Source organism: Marmota flaviventris, chromosome 6 (genome assembly GCF_047511675.1).
Source record: "Marmota flaviventris isolate mMarFla1 chromosome 6, mMarFla1.hap1, whole genome shotgun sequence".
Classification (NCBI taxonomy): Eukaryota; Metazoa; Chordata; class Mammalia; order Rodentia; family Sciuridae; genus Marmota; species Marmota flaviventris.
In genome coordinates this window covers 147,358,542-147,378,755 of record NC_092503.1, presented here as the reverse complement: position 1 = coordinate 147,378,755, position 20,214 = coordinate 147,358,542, and the positions used below count along the sequence as shown (strand labels likewise).

Genomic DNA, 20,214 nt, shown 5'->3' with positions numbered 1-20,214 from the left:
TATGCCACATAACAATATTTTTGTCACTGACGAGCAGCCATATATATAATAGTGGTCCCATGAGATTTCAGTGGAGCAGAAAAATTCCCATTGCATGGTATTTTTACTGTGTCTTTTCTGTCTAGATACACCATTTTATCATTGTGTAACAATGTCCTACAGTAATAAGTACAGCAAAATACTATCCAGGTTCTTGGAGTAGGAGCAGTGTACTGTATCATTCGGCCTTATGTGTATAATAGGTTTATGGAAGTACAATTCGATGTCAGCATGAGGACAACATTGCCCAACAGCACATTACTCTCAGTGTATTCCTATTGTTAAGCAGTGCATGATTGTAGTGCCCTCGTGGGGATTAAGTAAGATCCATAAACAAGAAATGTTAGAGGAGATAATAATTATAGCATACAATGAAATGCTTTCAGTACCCTCAAAGAAGCTATTTACTATTTAAATAGTCCGTTGACTTTCCTGTATCTGAAAAGTCTTAATATAAAATCAAATATGGGGACATTACTTGCAGCCTAATTAATGTTGTTTTTTTGTTGTTTCTATTTCCATATGGTACCTTTTTTCCCCCCTTTACCCTCCAGGTTTTGAAAGTTGTAGTAATGGTGTAATATCAAATAAAGCACATCAATCATATTGCCATAGTAAACACCAGTCATCCAATCTGAATGTACCAGAATTGAACAGTATAAATATGTCAAGGTCACAACAAGTTAACAACTTCACCAGGTAGGTAGCTTTTGCATTAGTATAAAAGACCAAGTTATAGATGTCATCATTGTTAATAATTTTGAAAGAATCTATATGACTTGTTTAGGGTCTGAGAGTTCTCAGGTCCCCACAAAGTAGAAAGTAGGGAGCCATTTCCTCAAAGTATTTCAGTTTCCTAAATGCATGTGGGCTTTTTACTTTAGTTCCTTTTTCTCCTACCTTCTTTTCCTCTGGTGAGTTGATGATGACAGATGGAAGGACATACGGAAGATTCTGTGGATCTTTTCTCCTGCCAATCTCTTCAGATCACCATGAAAATTCCATTTGTTGTTTTCAAATTAAGGCATGAATAGGATATTTAACCTCTAATGTTAACATAAGATAAATTTATACCTTGATTTTTCTGTGAGAGTTTTCTTGGTAAAATGTTTAGTTTGAAAGTCTTTAAGGAGCTTGCACATGACTGGTAGCTCAATCATACGGTAGCCAGTAGCTTGACAAAAATACTGAAGACCTTTTAGGTATCAAACTGACTTTGAGGAGCTTTGAGAGAAGATAACATCTCTTATCAATGTACTGTGAACCTTGACGTACTCAGGTTTGATATTCAGGGATCCTAAAAGTCCATGAAATGTAATCACTTAAATTGAATATGAATATTCAGGAGCAAATTCTTGTGCATTTATCCTATCTAATTATCAACATCTGAAGCAGTTTGATATTGATATGGCCTTATAACTTTAACTAGTTAGTCACAGTGCATTTATTGGGAATGTTTATCAGTACAACATTTTTTTATTGAAGGATAGAACCTAATTTTTAGTGTGGAATCATATAGGAAATATGATTCACCAGAAAGAAATCTGTGTTTTAAAAAATAAGTTTTTGAAAGTTTGAAGATTTAATCAAAATTTCTGGGTTATCTAACACAGTGACAAAAACTTATGAAAGTAATGGTGTTGTGCAATAAGGTTATAATAGAGGACCACAAAAGTGGCAGGAAAAAAATGCCTGCCTTTTGCTGAGGAGGTTGGGATGATCTTTCACAGTAGCTAATAACATATTGGAAAATAATAACTAAGATATTATAGTAGCCACGTGTGTTGGCACACGCCTGTAATCCCAGCGGCTCAGGAGGCAGAGGCAGGAGGATCACAAGTTCAAAGGCAGCCTCAGCAAAAGTGAGACACTAAGCAACTCAGTAAGACCCTTCTCTAAATAAAATACAAAATAGGGCTGGGGATGTGGCTCAGTGGTCGAGTGCCCCTGAGTTCAATCCCTAGTACCCTGCCCCCTCAAATATATGTAAAGAAATCATGAATGGAAATTTTTAAATGTTAAGCCTTTAATGCTTTATAATTGGCACTTTATTGTTAATAGAGGTTAAGCCTTTGGTGGTAAAGTTGTGGTCAGTTTGTGGTTTTTCTCTTAAATACTCTCCTCATAGCTGGAATTTGCTAAATAGACCTGTTATTACCTGAGTTCAGCTTAAAGGAAGGGTGATGACATAGCATCCCTTCTTTCTGTGTGTGAGAGAGAAGGGAAAGCCAGTAAATGTTTGAACTGCGTTAAACAAAAAGTCATTCGGTAACGGTTTTCCTGTATTAATATTGTTAAATAGACAAAGGTGGTAGTAACTGTTTAAACCATTTTACAGATGTAAAGGTCAATGATTAGGAGGCAGTAAGTTGCCGAGCTGATACTGCTTCCCAGGATTTAGTACTAGCAAACTGTGCTTTCCCCCCATGGCTCCCACCATCTGAAATGGTCTTCCCCTTGCCCTCCTCCACTCCGTTATAACTTCTGTTCAGTCTGCAAAACTCAACTTCATATGTCACTGTTCTAGGATCATCCCCCCAGCCCCCATGCTGTGATGGACTTTGATGACAGTTCTGATCATGGTCACTCGACTAGACTGACTTCATTAGCTTTGCATAGGCCATTTGCTATTGTAGGACAGAGGCTGTTACATAATGTTCCTCGTACCTGATTAGCAACTTGCCTCAGAGGCTCTTAAATGTGTGTAAATGAATGAGTGCCTCTCAAATGTTAAATTGAAAACCTAAGTGAATAAAAAAATTAGTATGTTATTATTTTTGAAGTTTTATTTCTCTAAGTTTGTGAAGATAATAAACATTTCTGACTGAATAAGTCTGGTGCGGAGTCCTAGGACCATTGTCCCCTTCTCCCAAAATCTCTCTTACCTTACAGACTTCACAAACAGGAGCACCCACACCCACACATGCATGTGCTCACTTGTGTGTGGGGGGGTGCGCTCGCTCTCTCTCTCTCTCTCACACTCACTCACTCACACACACACACAGGTGAATGTGCTACCTGCATTAACTAGTGATTACATTTGTTTTATTATTTAAATGAATTTATAATTGCTTTTATTATGGTAAAAGTCATTATTTTTTATTTAAGTATTTCCCTAAATTTTCATCAAATATTTACCTCTGGGTTATGAAACTATTTACCTAGATCTTCATAGGAGGAATCTTAAGATTGGACATAGAGTTTTGCTTGTGAGAGCGTGGGAGTTGTAGTTATTTCATTCAGTGTGGAATGAATGAAAATCAGAAACTGCCCAGAAACCATCCGACAGCAGTTGGAGATTTGTTGAGCTCCCAGCTGTTGCAAGGTGGAATCAGGTTTTCGAGTTTAAGATCAGTCTAGGCAACACAGTGAGACCCTGTCTCAAAAATAAAAAGTGGAAATGGAGACTCAGCAGTAGGTTAGAACTCTTGGCCGCTCATCTAGTCTCCCGGGGGGTGGGGGTGAAGCTGAAAAGGTGGGAGCAGATGAAACTTGAGTTTTAAAAATTTGTTTTATTTTTAGTGCATTATAGTTGTACATGATAGTGGGGTTCATTTTGACATTAATAAATGTATATAACAGTTTTCTGAAACCTTCATTTTGGGCAGTATTATTTACCTTTGAGAATTGTTGAGTAGTATTGACAAAGGCTCTAGAACCTGCAGCAGTCTGGAAGCAGAGTGAAGTGAGGGCAGAAGAAGGCTGTGGCCCGGGAGTCGGTGCAGTTGTTGGGGAGTGAGGTTTGTCCTTTACATGCTGGAAATGAGTGCAGGGAGCAGGGGGGAGGGATGGCTGGGGGGATTCTGGGGCAGGAGTTGAACAGGGAAGTGCAGACCTGAGTTTGAAAAATAGAATCATCGCCCTGCAGTACGACTTCTCCATATTGTAAAGTCACAAAATCACTTCACTTTTGCACATCTGCCTTTTTTCCCTCTCTTGTCCTCACAGGTTTGAGTTTGTTAAAAGTCAGCTAGGTGTTTGGCTCTGAATCCATTCAGGATTTAACCAAAAACCTTCTTTCCAGATTGCTGTTGCCTTTTAAAGTTAGTCTATACATAGGCCATGCACTTGAGTGGTGACTGATTTTAAACAAAGCTGCAAATATGATATTTCTAAACTTAGGTTTGTTTTTTCATTTTCAGTAATGATGTAGACATGGAAACAGATCACTACTCCAATGGAGTTGGAGAAACCTCATCCAATGGCTTCCTAAATGGTAGCTCAAAACATGACCACGAAATGGAAGATTGTGACACCGAAATGGGTCTGCAGTGATATTTCTTACATTTTTAATAAAAATGATGGCTACAAGGTTATGTTTTTACTTGTACTGATTCACAGCTGATGAGCATAAACCAAATTTAAAGAATGAATAACTTAAGCTTTTTCAGAGTGGGTTGTTAAGAGAGTAGAGATACTTTTAGTTCCTTCTGAAATCCAGACAGTTCTCTTTGCCCAGTTTGACTTGAGTGCTGTCATTAATGCAGGAGAACTAGCTTACAGAACTTTGAGCCGTTAGGATGTTTAAGGTTGAAGATCTAAAAACTTTTAGCACTTATTTCAATGAAGTCAATAAGGCCAAATGAATCAGGAATGATGTATAAATTTTAATTAGTTTCTTAAATTCATTTAATATAAATGTGACTATATGCAGTACTGTGCTAGGCACATAGAAGGTGCTTATGTAGGACCTCTCCCACTATTTTTTTTAAAAATGTGGCTCAAAGATATATTTGTATGCATAATTTATTTTGTTGATAATTTATGTAGTGAGTTGTATCCTAAAGTCAAGTCACCAGCAAACTTTCTCATCAAATACACAGTGAAAATTATTAGATCTTATAAATTATTTGTTGGAATTTCATAGCAACATTAGATTTCTTAGCTTTCAAGATTAAAAGGTGTACATTCCAATTGTTAAAAAAGCAGTCTAGGGCTGGGGTTGTGGCTTAGCAGTAGAGTGCTCACCTAGCATGTGCCAGACCCTGGGTTTGATCCTCAGCACCACATAAAAATAAATAAAATAAAGGTATTATGTCCAATTACAACTAAAAAATAAATATTAAAAAAAAAAAAAAAAGGCAGCCTAGTTTTGCTCTTACATATATCAGGAACCTCAAACTCCAAAGAGTATTTTAAACATAGTGATGAAGATCAAGATTACCTGGATTTGATTTCTGTAGTCACCACATACTACCTGTTTGACCTTGCACAAAGTGCCTAACTGGTCTGTGCCTCAAGTTTCTTCATCTGTAAAATAATAACTATCTTATAGACCCTGGGAAGAGTAAATGAGTTATTCATTTACTGAAAGCTAAAAATACAAAGTACTTACTAAAAGTTAGCCATTATCATCATCTTCATCATATTAATGACAGTTATTAATGACTTACGGTTATATTATAATAATATAATAATATGATTATGATATTGATAATTGTTAAGATATGTAAAAATATTTTCTAAAAATAGTATTTTTCTAATAGTGTAATTCATCCTTTTACTGATTAGTAAAATATGGTATCTTCTGTGGTTTTGGAGGGGGAACAGAGGATTGAATGCGGGGTGGGGGGGGGGGTCTTGACCGCTGAGCTTCATCCCCAGCCCTAATTATATCTTATTTAGAGACAGAGTTTCACTGAGTTGCTTAGCGCCTCTTTTTTGCTGAAACTGGCTTTGAACTTGTGATCCTCCTGCTTCAATCTCCGGAGCAGCTGGGATTACAGGTGTGCGCCACTGCACCCGGCTCTTCTGTGTTATTATTGAAGTCATTTAGTCTTAACTTCCACAAATATTTTATTCCATCTCTGCCTATCAGTTACAGCAGCCTGAGAGGCAATTACTATGTATTTTTTCCTTTTCTTTTTTTATGTTGCTCAGTACAGTTGTAGAGTTGCACTTAACTTTAAAATGCTCATTTGTTTTTTGCAGAGCTGGGGGTAGAACCCAGGCCTTGTGTTGGCTGAGCTCGTGCTCCACCCTGGAGCTGCACTGCATTAACTTTATGTTCATAAAGTTCCCCTGAGGTGTGAGACCCCTTCTGACATTAAAGGGTTGTCACCTGATTCTCAGCTGCAGGCTGGCTATTGGATCTTAGACCCATGAGACCCAAATAAAGTACACCTTTTAGCTGCAAACTTCCATACTAAATATAAAAGATGGATATTTAGATGAAATATTAGGAGTGATTATTAAATGAATATACCAAATGTTATTAAAATTTTATATTAGTTTCTCCATTGTTCACCATAGGTAGTAAAATACTTGGTTGTTTTGCTTACAGAAGTTGATTCAAGTCAGTTGAGACGCCAGTTGTGTGGTGGAAGTCAGGCTGCCATAGAGAGAATGATCCACTTTGGACGAGAGCTGCAGGCAATGAGCGAGCAGCTGAGGAGAGAGTGTGGCAAGAACACAGCAAATAAGAAAATGCTGAAGGTGAGTGTGCTTTCCCTCGGAGGGGTTGTAAATGGGTTCAAGGAGCTGAAATGTAGTTTGTAAAACCTTGAGGAGTGTGCTAGGAATTCTTGTTGGGGAACTTGGACCTGCTTTTTGTCCATTCACTAGTGAAATATTTGATGGGATTAAGCAGCTGATCTACCAAGAAGAGCATTGGGCTTCAGGCTGAAAAAATATGGTCCAAGTCCCAGTTCTGGTGCATTTCTGTGTTGTGTGCCTGTGTCAGCTTGCTTTATTAATTCTTAGTAACATTTGGTAGAGTTACTAAGAGAAGTGTGAGTGCACCAATAAGACTATAGTTGTAGTATTTTAGTAAACATTGTTCCAGGATTGCAGCAAATTGAATATATAATGTGTATTTTATTTTTATGGGGATTAGTGAAGGATTGGGTCATGTTTCATGGCCAGTGTAGTTGAATTTCATTTTAAAATCTTTTGTGGGTTTATGTCCACAGTCGATGGTGAGCATTGATAGGGAGTGTTCATGAATTTGGTATATTCATTTAATAATCCCTTCCTAGAATTTCACCTAAATATGCATCTGCTAAATGGAGTAAACTAGTTCAAAGTTAACCTCAATTTTGTGAATCAGTTCAAGATGGAGGAGTTCTCTACTGAAGTCAAATTGTAGTTAGTTGTGAACATGTTATGGGACTTTAAAAGTTGATTTGTTCTGAACAATTCGTCCAGAAGATTTTAGAAAGACACCTCCCCTCCACTCCCCCGCCGTACCACTTGCAATCATTGCAAAAGGGAGAGATGCATATAAAATGTTCTTGAAATGATGCTTAGGTGTGGTAGGAAAGGGCAAGCCCCCTGCCCACCTCTCCAGACCTCAACTAAGAGTAACAGTGGGCAGTGCCTAGTTGCCCTTAATATAATACACTCTGCAAAAAAATCAGTAAAAGCACAGTGAATTGCGCAGTGGCCTCAGTGTACCCCCTGTGTACACATATCAATGCTCCCCTGCTTAGGATGGGTGAAGGGCCTCTTGTAAAGGTTCGAAGTCTTGTAGATGAGGTATAAAAAGAAGTCTATTCACCAGAGTTGGTACTTCATCTACTGTGTAGCATAATAAGTGCTATTTGTCAGCCCCTCACCCCCCAACCCCAAGGTGAAATTACAGTTCTTTAAAAAGTTAAATAAAATTGGTGTATAATGGAATTAAAATCAAACATTCATGTATCAGAAAACTAGCTGTCCATATTTGCTTTAGAAGTTTAAAATTTTCTTAAAGTTAGAATATGCCTTTACTTAACTCTCCCTGCCCACCTTTAAATATTTCTCTAATGTGTCACCTCTAATTTATAGTACCAATATGCATCATTGCTCAACATTCTAGAACTTTTCCTGAAATCAACAGTGCTTAGAGGAAACTTAACACTTTGTCTTTATTATTTTAGATTTCTAAAATTATTTGGAAAACTGAGTATTTCTTTGCTAAGTTCTGAGAATATTTTAGGACAGTGTCTCTTAGTCTTGTTGGTATCTGAATCCTTTAAAAATTAAGGATTCCCAAAGAGTTTTTTTTGTTTATGTTGTTTGCATCTATTGATATTTACCATATTGGAAGTTAGAATTAGTTGTTCATGGTGGTGCAAGCCTGTGTTCCCAGGTGCTTGGGAGGTTGAGACAGGAGTATCACAAGTTGGAGGCCAGCCTGGGCAATTTAGTGAGACCCTGTCTCAAAATAAAAAACACTGGGGGATACACCACAAAGGTAGAGCATTTGTCCAGCCTATGCAAGGACTTGGAGTCAGTCCTTAATACTGCAAACTGTATTATTAAATTTAGATAGGGTTCCCCCTATCTTACAACAAAAGTTTTTTTAAAAAGGGTTAGGGATGCAGCTGCATAGTAGAGCAGTGGCCTAGCATGCCTGAGGCCCTTGGGTTTTCCTTCTGTACAAGGGGGGGAAAGTTGTGAAAGTTTATTTAGATTTTGAATCTGAAGCTGAAATTAGTCATTGATCCTACAGTAAACTCATTAAGTAACATTTTAAAGAAAAATAGCTCTCTTCCCCACGCCAGCCTCTCTCCAAGATGAGTAGTAGTGTTGCTTTATATTTTTTGCAAATCTCTTCAATGCTTGCTTTAATAGATGAGCTCGATTCTTATACCTATTTCTGAATCTGTTGTGATACACACATCATATAGCCTCTGGAAAATTCGACTTTATAGTTATGAAAGAATGTAAGTAAAAAAGACAAAGAATATCTTAGTGTCATTATGAAAGTAGTTTCGACTTCACAGATCTCCTCAAAGGGTCTTCTTGGACTTGTGTGTCCCACGACTGCATTTTGAGAACTTGTATGTTAAAGTGATATTTGAGATTATGAAATGTGTTGAAGAATTCTTAAGAGATTTTTATACTTCTGACTTGATTGTCTTGTTAGAATTTATACTAATTGAGCAGCGTGAAGGAAGGTGTGGTTTATGTGGTACCTTTAAAAATTTGATTATATGCCATTAGCTTACTATGTATTTATTTTAAATTGCACAAAGCTCAGAAAATGTTATTATGGCTCTGTTTCTTAAAGATATTTCTTGATAAATTGATTTATTCACACTGAATTATGTGAAGATGTTACTCATCTTTATTCAAAGACTATGGATGACTTTGATTTTGTACCTCTGACTGCTGAGCAACTCCCAAACTCTTTAGGGGGCTCTCTTAATATTCTCAGCTGCTTCCTTCTCATTCCTCAGACTTAACCTTGATCCACACAAGGATGAATAACTGACCCACTTTATAAGGATTCAAAGAAAAAGACTAGAGAAGAGCATCTGAAAACATTTTTTGCTGTAGTTGAGTCTTAGAAATCATCCTCCCCTCCTCAGACTACATGTGATGGTAGTTATTTTTGAATTCTTAAATATTTTGGAATTGGCATAAACTTCTGAATCCCATGCTTTCGGGTCACTTGACAACATGGCTGTGTTCCAAGAAATGTGTTGTTAGGCAGTTTTGTTGTGCACACATCAGAGTGTACTTAAACAGACCTACACACCTTGGCTGTACAGTGGACATGTGGCGTGGCCTGGGCTTGGCAGTCACGCATTACCAAGTGTGGTATACCTAATATACACAAGTGGCAGTGCAGTAGGTTTGTTTACACCAGCACCCCCCCAAACAGGTGAGCGTGCATTGTGCTAAAACATGACACCAGCTATGCTGTCACTAGTCCACAGGAATTTTCAGCTCCATTACAGTCTTAGAGACCACTGTTACATACATGGTCTGTCACTGGCCTGGATGTCTTTATGCAGCACGTTACTGTACAAACAGGCAAGGTGGAAGTTGAAGGTAACATTTATCTAAATCGGGATGGGGGTGGAGGGTAGTGGCTGAGCACTTGAGGTCCTGGGTTGGATCCTCAGCACTGCAGGGAAAAGAAAGAAAAAAAATAGCATCCCAGACTGGGAAAAAGGAGTTTAAAATTACAGTAGACTAGTGACTTGAAGGATTATTTCATATCTCTCTCTCTCTCTCTCTCAGCTTGGAACCAGCTCTCAGCTTGTGAACATAACAGTTGAACTATTTGAATTGAAAATCAAATTGTTTGTTTTCAACAGGATGCTTTCAGTTTACTAGCATATTCAGATCCTTGGAATAGCCCAGTTGGAAATCAGCTTGACCCAATTCAGAGAGAACCTGTGTGCTCAGCTCTTAATAGTGCAATATTAGGTAAGTAAAACCAAAAAGCACAACTTCACCTAGCCTCTGAGAATATTTGAGGGTATTTGTGCTAACATTTATATATTTCTTAGTAAATATAGGTTGATTGTATACAATAAAACCTTTAATTTGGGGGCAGTTCTCTTCAAAGGTAATTTAGAGAACAGTGATTTTTCATCTGACTTTTAAGATTCTGATTCTCCAGACAACATGGGACTTCAGTCCTGTTTAGACGGCTGCTCAGCTGTCAGCCCTGTTAGGGTTCAGGTCTTTTAGTCACACATTTCAAACTATTTTAGGAAGACGTGGGCAGTGTTACACACAGGAAGACTTGCAGTGAAGGACCGGGGTGATCTCAGTACTCACATTTAATTACCTTTTGTAAGGGGCGACCTTTATAAAGTTCATTGATTCTTTATTTGTTAAGGACTAATACTGATGTTTGGGAATGGGAGTCATGTCCTTCGTGTGGTAGTTTTTGAAAGTTAATTTGTGTAATAGTAAATGATATGAATTTCTTTTGGTTAATGTGTTTTTGGTTATACAGAATCCACTTAGCTCTACTGACAAAAATAAGAGAAATTAGTAACAATAGTGGCTCTGTAGGGAAGACTATTGTTTGAAATTATTATACTATAGCTGGTCATGCAGGCCTAATTGCCAGGTACAACTCAAACTTGGGCAGAATTTTTGGAGAAAAGTGACCAATTTTCTTATTTGTTGGGTTCCTCAAAGGAATTAAATTGTTCTGGAACCTATCTAAGATGTGTATTCTTACTGTGCTATAATAGGTTCAGCTATAATTAGTGCTTCAGTTTATTAACTGTCATTCCTGTAAAATTAATGACAAATTATAAATTACTATGCATATTTATATTGTGTGGTATTATATAGATTTTCCTACATATAGTGCATAATGCATTTATATGTAATTCTTATGATTTTCCTATGTCTAAAAATTTGTTTATTACTGGATGCCTCTGTTGGCTAAAATGAGACTGTAATCGTGTACCTAATGCATGTATTTGAGCAAGAGTTAGTCTTCAAGAGTCATTTAAAAAAAAAAAAAAACTTTTTCAGCATTAGTAAATGAGTTCTTTAATAATCTTAACCCACAGATGTTTTGAAGAGTATTGTTCTCACTGGTCTGTGTACCTTTTCTTGAATACTTTTCAGGGAATTCTCATTTCCTTTTCCCTTGTACCTTTACATTCTAAGCTTGCTTTTGATTTTTTTTTTTCCTTTTTCCCCTGCTTTGATTCTTTAGGAAGTATTTTTTTTTCACTCATCACCATAGTGCAATTTGGGAAGGGCAGGGGTTACAGGGATTGAACTCAGAGGTGCTTAATCACTGAGCCATATCACTAGTCCTTTTAAAAAAAAAAATAATAATTATATATATATATTATTATTTTTTTTTTAATTGTGGTTGGACACAATACCTTCATTTTATTTATTTACTTTTATGTGGTACTGAGGATCGAACCCAGGGCTGCACACGTGCAAGGTGAGCGCTCTACCGCTGAGCCACAACCCAGCCCCAAATCACTAGTCTTTTGTAAATTTTATTTAGAGACCAGATCTAAGTTGCTGAGGCTGGCTTGAATTCACAATCCTCCTGCCTCAGCCTCCTGAGCCACTTGCACCATCACACCCAGCCTGTTGCTATTCCAAGTTCTGAATCAAGGGGAGTTGAATTATATGGGGCTCCTTATCAGCTGTGTATCTCTGTATTTGCCCTTACTAATTGAGAATTCCCATAAATTTGGACACCGGTCAACATACAGAAAGATTACCAGCTTCTGAGTTAGACTACTTTTACCTTTACTTTTTCGTCTCTGCAAGTAATAAATGTGTTAATCATTGCACTTCTGCTCCAACTGACAAATTTATGCTATGTAGCACTCTAAAAACTTCCACTTTTTAAAGTGTCTGAACTATCAATTTTAAGTTGATCCCTCCAGAATTTTAGGGTGATCCTTCTGTATGTTCTCTGACATCACTATTATCTACCCCAAATATCACTGACCACTATGCTTTGGGGGCAGGCAGGCAGCTTCAATTGAATTCTGTCCTCTCAAGGTGGTGGGTGGGTATCACTGGAAACTTAATAAAAACCTGGTTCTCCCCCTGGTTAATATCAACCCACTATGGTCAAGTAGAAGAGAAATATTAAATATTACTTACTCCCCAGACCGAATGTCAGATAAGTTGTCTTTCCCAACATAGTTACTTGTCTGATACTTTCAGAGCATGATTTTGCAAGTTTTTCTCTGTTGGTCACCCGGGAACAGTATGGTAGAACAGTATGTTCAAGGCATCACTCTGCCTTTGCTAGTGAGGTCATAGGAAGCATATAGGCAGATGCTTGAGTAGGAAACACAATGTTTTCTTGATTATTTTTTAAAATGTCTTACTGCTGTTTCTGTTTTTAAATCCTTTTTCCTCAGAAACCCACAATCTGCCAAAGCAACCTCCACTTGCCCTAGCAATGGGACAGGCCACACAATGTCTAGGACTGATGGCTCGATCAGGAATTGGCTCCTGTGCATTTGCCACAGTGGAAGACTACCTACATTAGCTATGCATTTCAAGAGCTCACACTTATATTGTGGCATATAGTCAACATGGAAGTTAGACCAGCTCGGCTGATTTGAAATTTAGATTTTTTTAATTATGTACTGGGGACAGGTTTTTGTCGCTTTACATTGCTTCCTAGTTTACAGCATGATGCAAATGATTTTCTAACTTAGTGTTAGGAGAAATTATTTTCCATCTTTAACCTCTTAGTTGTCTAAGAGTTAAATATTACTGAATTTCAGACATTCAAATCGATCATCAGAAATCCTTTAAAAATTTACCTAAAACAAACCAAAAAGTCCTGCCTTCTTTGTGGGGAGAAGAAGGGGAGAGGAAATGGAACAAGTTGTGTTTGTGTTAGCATGTGGGTGATGTAAACTTCAAATTGGGAGATGTTCCGACCCCCGCTCCCATATAAGCATTCAATCAGTGTAACTTGCAAAATGCATAAACATCCGACAGTTTGAATTTATAGTGTTGATGGAAGAAATCATTTTTAATGTGTACTGTAAAACTTGAAATACTCAGGAGCTGAGTGAATATGTTCGTTGCTACTTACAATCCCAACCTGTTAGTCCCAGTAGTTTTGTTTTAACATGGTCTTTTCAACTTTGTTTCCTGTTTAATTACAGATGACTTCTGTTGTAGACTCACAAGTTTAACTGTTGTATTATAACAGTATTACATGTCAACAGTGTGGTTATGACCTTTATTTATATAAAAACCAAATATTTAGTCAATTTACTGTGTCTTAATTTAATCTTTGTACACCTTCCATTTTTAAGTGCTTAAATGAGTACTATATTGCAATAAAAATGTAGTGATATAATTAACCAGCCATTAAAAATTTACTTCTACAGATACTAGCGTGTCAGTCAAGTTTATATATATTAGGCATATGTATACGTTTATAGTTAATGTAGAACTAGAGCAATTAATGTCGATGGTATTAACCGCTTCTGAGTTTGATACCCAGACACCTAAGACTGTCTTCGTTTACTGGATTGGAAAAAAAAAAAGGAAAATAGTTATTTTAAGACTACTTTTTCTTTCAGGGCTCTCAAAGATGAGAAGGCATGATCATATTCCAGAAAGATGAAATACAGTTAAATATTTCTCCAAACACAGACTTACTATGGTTTTTATAATGACATTTTAAAAAGGTTTTTGTAAGAGAAATGAATGCTCTAAATTCTCTACATACAAAGTACAGATTCTTTATTTGGCTTTTACTTTGATTTATTAGTTTTCATCTTTCTGAACATCCACCGTCGTTTAAACCTCTTGGCGTTTTGTTTTTTCTGGATTCCTAGAATAGAAAGTTTTATATAAGAATATTAAATATTAGTTAAAATTCCTGAGAAATGTAAAATTCAAGACATTCTTTTGAAGATTCTCTGGTTCATGTGAATGGGATATAAAACTAGATCTGTTCAATTACCATTACAAACTATTGTCCTCAAAAGAACATTCAACTTACAAAAGTATCAGAGCTGAAAATAGAGCTGAATCTTACCCCAAGCATGATTCAAAAACTGGGCTGCAGCCTTTTTCACTGGTAACCTCTTGTTGTCAAGAGACAGAAACTTATTTACTAAAAAAGAGAATCATTTATCATTTCCTTGTTTATTTTGCAGTAAAAAATGAGCAAAAATAGTCCACAAGCAGATTACCAGTAGTTCTGTTGGTTCCTGGGCCGTACAGACAATTATGTATAAAGGCTTTGGCGGCTTGTTGCCTTGAATCTCTCAGATCTTGGTCTTTTAGCCTTAGGGCTAAATAGCTTTTCTGGCTGGTGATCAACACAAAAGATCAAAATAAATGACATGCGCTTTCATAAACAGCTTTATTCTTTTGTGGTGCTAGGGACCAACCAGGGTACCTCCCCATGTGCCAGGCAGAGGGTCTCCCACTGAGCCACATAGACACCCCTCCTTGGCTTATTTTAAAAGGAATTATTTTTGTTATTTCAAATAGTAATTTAAAGTATAGGGTGGTTTTATAAGAAATAGTCACAACTTCGCATAGCAAGTAAATGTGTACTTTATATAATATTTTTTTTTTTTGCAAAGGATCCAATCTGAAAGTGCTGGTAATTAAAATATTTTCCCACACAAGCCAAGCTAATGCTTTTATCAGTTTCTTTTATAGGGGGGCAGGGGGATTACCTGGCAGACTGTACTTTTTGTACTTTAACTTTCTTGGAGTCACTTCCTTTTTCACACTCTTCGTTTTTCTTTTGCAAATTAACTGAAAAATTGAGTTCCATTTTCTGGTTAGCATTTAAGCTTACTTTTAAGCCTCTATTACAGACTTACCTGGGTATAGGTTTTATTTATAAGAAGCAGAGGTCACAGACTTATGCTAACCTTGGCTAGACCTAGGCCAGTGCTAAGGAAGGGCCAAGTAACACTGAACTAAAATATTTTTAAATGTACTTGACACAGGAGAAGTTCATAAATGAGAACAATTCATACCTTCTTTCAACTTTCCTGGTGATTTCTTTATGCTAAGGGAAGAAGAAGAAGAGAAAAAGATTGCAATGGCACAATACTTAAAACATGCTACACAATTCCTGGCTTTATGTAATGCGGGCTTGCGCTCCCCCCCCCCCCCCCCCCCATTATCGCCATCCTCAATTTTTACTCAGGATCTCTCAGTGTTGGGAAAGCAAAAGGCTTTCTGCAATGCACCATACCAATTCTCAATCAATGATCTAGTATTATAAGGATCACAGTATCTTCTCAGGATTTAAATCTGAAAGCATATTACTAGGCTTCAAAGCAGTAGAATGGTGTCTTGAACAGAATTAATAGAACCAAAGGTAGGCCTAATCTCACACTTGGAGAAATCACAGAGGATAATTCAACAGTTTATAGTCACTGGAGAAAAGGATCAGACTGATGACAACTGACAAATACAGTATGAGTATACAGAGTACAATGCAGAACCATTTGCAACAAAGGAGGAAGTCAAAAGAGGGTGACACTTTAAGTTGATTTTAAAATGATGAAAAAATCAACAACTGGAGCTACATATGTATTTAAGATACGAATTGGCCAGGTGTTGTGGCACACACCTGTAATCCGAGCAGCTGGGGAGGTTGAGGGTAGGAGGATCTTGGGTTAAAAGCCAGCTTCAGCAAAAGCAAGGCCCTAAGCAACTCAGAGAGACCCTGTCTCTAAATAAAACACAGAGAGCAGGGATGTGGCTCAGTGTTTGAGTGTCCCTGAGTTCAATCCCCTGTACCAAAAAAAGGAAAAAAAAAATTCTAGAAAACTTTATTTTAATAAAAAGTTGGAAACTACTGGCCTACATAGAAGGGGGTTAAACTTTTGAACTTAAAGCAGTTAAGGGGAGCCAAGAGGGATGACAAAAAAACAAAACAAATATTTAAAAGTCTATAAATTCAGTCGGTCTCGAGTCCATGAACTAGAGGGAGATGACAACTGCTGACTTTTAAATGTCGTGGATGGCAAAGTCACTAAATGGGGAAAAGAGGAAGAACAGTGGCAGGTAAGGCAAGATTGAGAAAAGCTGAGTTTTAGGAGCTTGCTGGGTAACTGTCTTGCACTCCACTAAATATTAAAACACTTGTATTCAACACGGTCTATCCTTTTTTGCCCCAACTGCAAAAAGTGCTCAACAAACTTTATTCAATGAATACACTGCCATTAGGAACTCAGAAGCTAGAGTTATCTAGGGGAATAAACAAAACTAAGCCTAAAAAGTGCCATATTTCCCTCTCTCCACCAAATTCAAATATCACCATTGTGAAGCTTATTAGGTTCCGTAATTCCTTCAATTACATGGGTGGATTCCAGCCTGGAGTTCCGAGATGGCTGGCTACGTGTGAGCAAGAACATAACAAGGTCCAGTACTCACTCGGTGTGCGGCGCTGCAGTTAACTGTTCTAGAAGAGAATCTGGAAGTAGTTTTCTTTTCTTTCAGAAAAAAAAAAAAAAAGACATTAAAAAATCAGTACGGTGCGTAAGACGACGCCTGGTTACAAGTCCCCATCTTAAGGGCAGCCGGACTTTGGGGAAGGACACTCCGGCTCTCGAGCCCGGGGGCGGGGACACTGGGCTCAATGAATGACTTCCCACGCTCTCCAGACCTGTGAGAACCTGGAGGGTGTCCTCAGCTCCCCCCCTCGGGTCACTTAGGAGTTGCATGACCACCTGGAGGCACTTCTCCGAGCTGCCCACACGAGACAGCGAAGCGACCAGACCCTGCGTCTGAACCAACTCCCTTCACAAATGGCCCCGTTTCATCTCGGCGACCGAGACTCCGACGGGAGAAACCACCGCCGCGACGCCCAACGACCGGGGCGTTTCGCGTTCACAGCTCGTCCACCCGCGTTTCCGAGGTTGGCAGCGGAGGGCCCCGGCGTCTCGGCCCGGCCGTGCGCGGCTGGAGCGCCGTCTCCCGCGCACCAGGTCGGCAGCCCCGCGCGACAGCGCGCCCCACCCGGCAAGGTGGCTGCAGAACGCGGCGCCCCGCCGCCCTCCCACCTTCTGCTCGATGAACAGCTCCTCGCGCCGCTTCCTCTTCTCCTTCAGCAGCGTTTTATCCCTGGGAGAAAGGACGCGGGTCAGCGGGCAGGGCCGAGGCGTCGCAAGCGCCCGTGCTCCCCGCCGGCTCCGAACCTGCGCACGGTCTCGCGCACCCGCCGCTCCTCTTCTCTCGCTTCGGCCTGGGCGCTGGCGAAGGTCAGCTCCTCTGGGGCCTCGTCGTCAAGCTCGTCTTCCCCGTCCTCATCCTCCAAGGGCTCGGCGGCCGCACCGCTGCTGGGCTGCCCGAGCAGCAGGCCGTGCTCCGCCTCCTCCGAGGCCGGCTGGCCCTCATCCACCATCGCCTCCGCCGACGCGGGGGTGCGGGACGCGCGCGGCCGGAGCTGCACCATGGCTCACGCGGCGCCGATCAGTCTGACTTCTGACCCGGAAACAGCCGCCAGCTGAGCGCGGCTTGGAAGAGTAAGCGACATGAACTTTTATCGCCCCCTGCAGGTTTGGAGGCCCCAGGTCACGGAAGCGCATGCGCAAGATGAGGGGCGGGGCCTATTCCCATGGGGCGTGGCCCAGATCTGCAGGGGCGCGTTCTCTCGCGACAGGCTAGTTGAACGCGCGAGCTCCCGGGGCGCCGCAGCTGCCCAGGTCGGGCTGCCCTCCTCCGCTGCGGGAACGTTCGCTGTCCGGTGCCAGGCATTGGTCGCTTGTCGCTGCCTTTTTTAGCACTGGGTTCGGTTAGGTCCTAAGTTCATCGGTATTTGTGGGTATGGCTCCAAGCGCCTCGCAGCTTCCACCGGGAAGAAGTGCGCTCTAGCGGAAGGACGCCGATGCCCTCCCTCCTGCTGTCACCCACCGGGGACACAGCCTGGCTTAGCTAAATCCTCAGCATCAGACGCGCGCCTGGCGACCTCGGCCGCGCAGCCGCTCGGTCTGTGTGGCACCCCAGGAGAACAGACGCTTGGTGAGTGTAGAACCCTCGTCGGTTCCCGCCCGCGACTGACCTTCAGCCGCCGCAGATGGGAGTGCGACCCTGTGGAGCGCAGGACACCGTCACGTTGAACGTGGCGCGCGCTCGTTCTGCCCCCACCCCGTGTATTCTCTATGCACAGAGGCCTCGCGATCCGTCTGTCTTTCCCACCCGTTGTACAATATGATTGATTACTCATTCTCCCAACGAATCAGCGGCCTGCGCTGTGCCCTCTGCTGACGCACACTCCCCACCAGAACTCCCTCTTGCACTCAGAAGCTCCCCCCCAGGCGAGTTCCAGCACCGTCCACTCGTCGCTGCTGGTGGAGCTCTGATTGCCTTCTCTGAGCCTTGCACTGACGTCTATTGCTGCACTTTGGGGCTGTGCACTCCCGGCTCTCGAGCCCGGGGGCGGGGACACTGGGCTCAATGAATGACCTCCCATGCTCTCCAGACCTGTGAGAACCTGGAGCCTTGCACTGACGTCTACTGCTGCACTTTCCACACTGTGTAAGTTTACGGTGGTGGTTCCAACCACGCCGTGAACTGGATGGTAAGACGCAGGCCTTGCTGATCATTTCACTTATAATGACCATCATATGGTAGGATGTTCAGTAAATGCCCCTTCGAACTGAATAATTCTCACTTATATTTGATATTTTTAATCTCCTTTCATCTCTTGGATTTCAAAGCAGTTCCCAGTTTTAAAATAACAAAACCGTATGAAAAAAACGACAAGACACAAGAATAAACAAAGCTGTTGGTACCAAAAAATAAACTAAAAAAAAAAAAAAAAAAAAAAAAGATCTGAAATCTCTGGTCTTTGGTCAGATAGAAATTACAAAACAAAAACATTTAGACTTCTTGAGAGTGTGTTGACTTCCACAGTTGCTAACACTCAGAAAATGCATAAAATTAACCTGGAGGAGTCCAACAACAAACCTATTAAGTGCCTGATAGTACTGCACTTAAAAACTGCATCCCAGCATCACTTTATTACTGGTGTCACCTGTCCCCTCAGTTTATACTCCTGACCCATCCAGCTAAAGGGGGAACTGACTCCTCAGGATGCTTGGTTGGTTCTCCAGTCTCCTGTAGGCCGTGATCATCCCTCTTTGCACACAAAGGACCTTTGGGATTTATTAAATACAAAGACATTCATATGCAGTGGCTTGTCACCTGTTACTATAAACCTAAGGGCATAACATTAATTCTTCAAGGGGCTGAGGTGACATGGCAGAGGTCTGTAATCACTCAGGGGAAGCCCACCTAATCCAAGGGACGGTCTTATGTATGACCTGCATACACTTGAACTCGGGCCCCCTCACAGCCCAGCTTCAGGTAAGCCAAGGGCCCTGAGAGCCCACTAGCTTGTGGCGTTTGAGTAAAGAGTAGTAGTCTTACTTCTCTAGTCCAAGGTAATAAGGGTGTCATTATTAAAGACCCAGGGGGAAACTCCCATCAGAATTTAGTACCAGGGAGGGCTTGCGAACCCCCCAGGGGCTGTATGCATCTTCCTGGAAGATGCTCTAACATAAGGTGGTGAGTGTTGGAAGGGATATTGTCTCACACACCCCAAGAAAGAAGTACCCGGATGATGGGGGATGAGAATTCAGTAGCAGATTTAGTAGAAGCAAGCAAGGAAAGGGTCCCAGAGAGGGTATCTTTGGTGGCTCTCTGTCTAGGGCTTTTTATGCTGTTTTGATGAAGAACTAAAGTTTCATTGGAAAGTCTCTCTTGACTGTCCTCTTTTTCTGACTCAATTGAAGGCATGCAATTCTAATTTCTTATTCCCATAATGAGATGGTTTAATGTGTTTGTTAACCTGAGTTTGTCCTGTATGCTGAAAAGAATTGCTTGGGTTCAAAACAACCCTCTGGGGTTGACTGATGTTAGGGTTGTTAAGGAAGCCTGGGGCGACAACAGAATGTGTGGCACCAAGCTGAACGGGGTCTCCAGTCAGGCTGCCAAAGACAAGCTTGA

The 20,214-nt window shown here is 40.5% G+C and overlaps 2 protein-coding genes across 2 annotated transcripts in view; one reads left to right on the top strand and one right to left on the bottom strand.

Annotated features, from left to right (window-relative positions):
* Ranbp9 (RAN binding protein 9) overlaps positions 1-13,616 on the top strand; it is a 91,122-nt gene extending 77,506 nt beyond the window's left edge. The window contains exons 10-14 of the mRNA XM_027948092.3: positions 594-738; positions 4,182-4,303; positions 6,323-6,474; positions 10,071-10,182; positions 12,624-13,616. Of these exons, the coding sequence (XP_027803893.2) occupies positions 594-738; positions 4,182-4,303; positions 6,323-6,474; positions 10,071-10,182; positions 12,624-12,754 (662 nt within the window). The 3' untranslated portion in view covers positions 12,755-13,616. The remainder of the gene's footprint in view (positions 1-593; positions 739-4,181; positions 4,304-6,322; positions 6,475-10,070; positions 10,183-12,623) is intronic.
* Positions 13,617-13,954: 338 nt separating this feature from the next.
* Nol7 (nucleolar protein 7) lies at positions 13,955-17,708 on the bottom strand. The gene is made up of 8 exons (XM_027948093.3): positions 17,403-17,708; positions 17,268-17,328; positions 16,639-16,697; positions 15,231-15,262; positions 14,922-15,003; positions 14,427-14,545; positions 14,270-14,347; positions 13,955-14,062 (listed from the first exon to the last, which is right to left on the bottom strand). The coding sequence occupies exons 1-8, from the start codon at positions 17,657-17,659 to the stop codon at positions 13,983-13,985; spliced, it is 768 nt and encodes a 255-aa protein (XP_027803894.1). The 5' UTR covers positions 17,660-17,708; the 3' UTR covers positions 13,955-13,982.
* Between the last annotated feature and the right edge of the window lie 2,506 nt (positions 17,709-20,214).

Excerpts from the sequence above, each read along its gene's own strand:
- Nol7 (XM_027948093.3), bottom strand. The coding sequence starts at position 17,659 with ATGGTGCAGCTCCGGCCGCGCGCGTCCCGCACCCCCGCGTCGGCGGAG. Across the intron at positions 17,329-17,402 it reads GTGCGCGAGACCGTGCGCAG|GGATAAAACGCTGCTGAAGG; the intron begins GTTCGGAGCCGG and ends CCTTTCTCCCAG. Across the intron at positions 16,698-17,267 it reads AGCTGTTCATCGAGCAGAAG|AAAAGAAAACTACTTCCAGA; the intron begins GTGGGAGGGCGG and ends TTTTTCTGAAAG.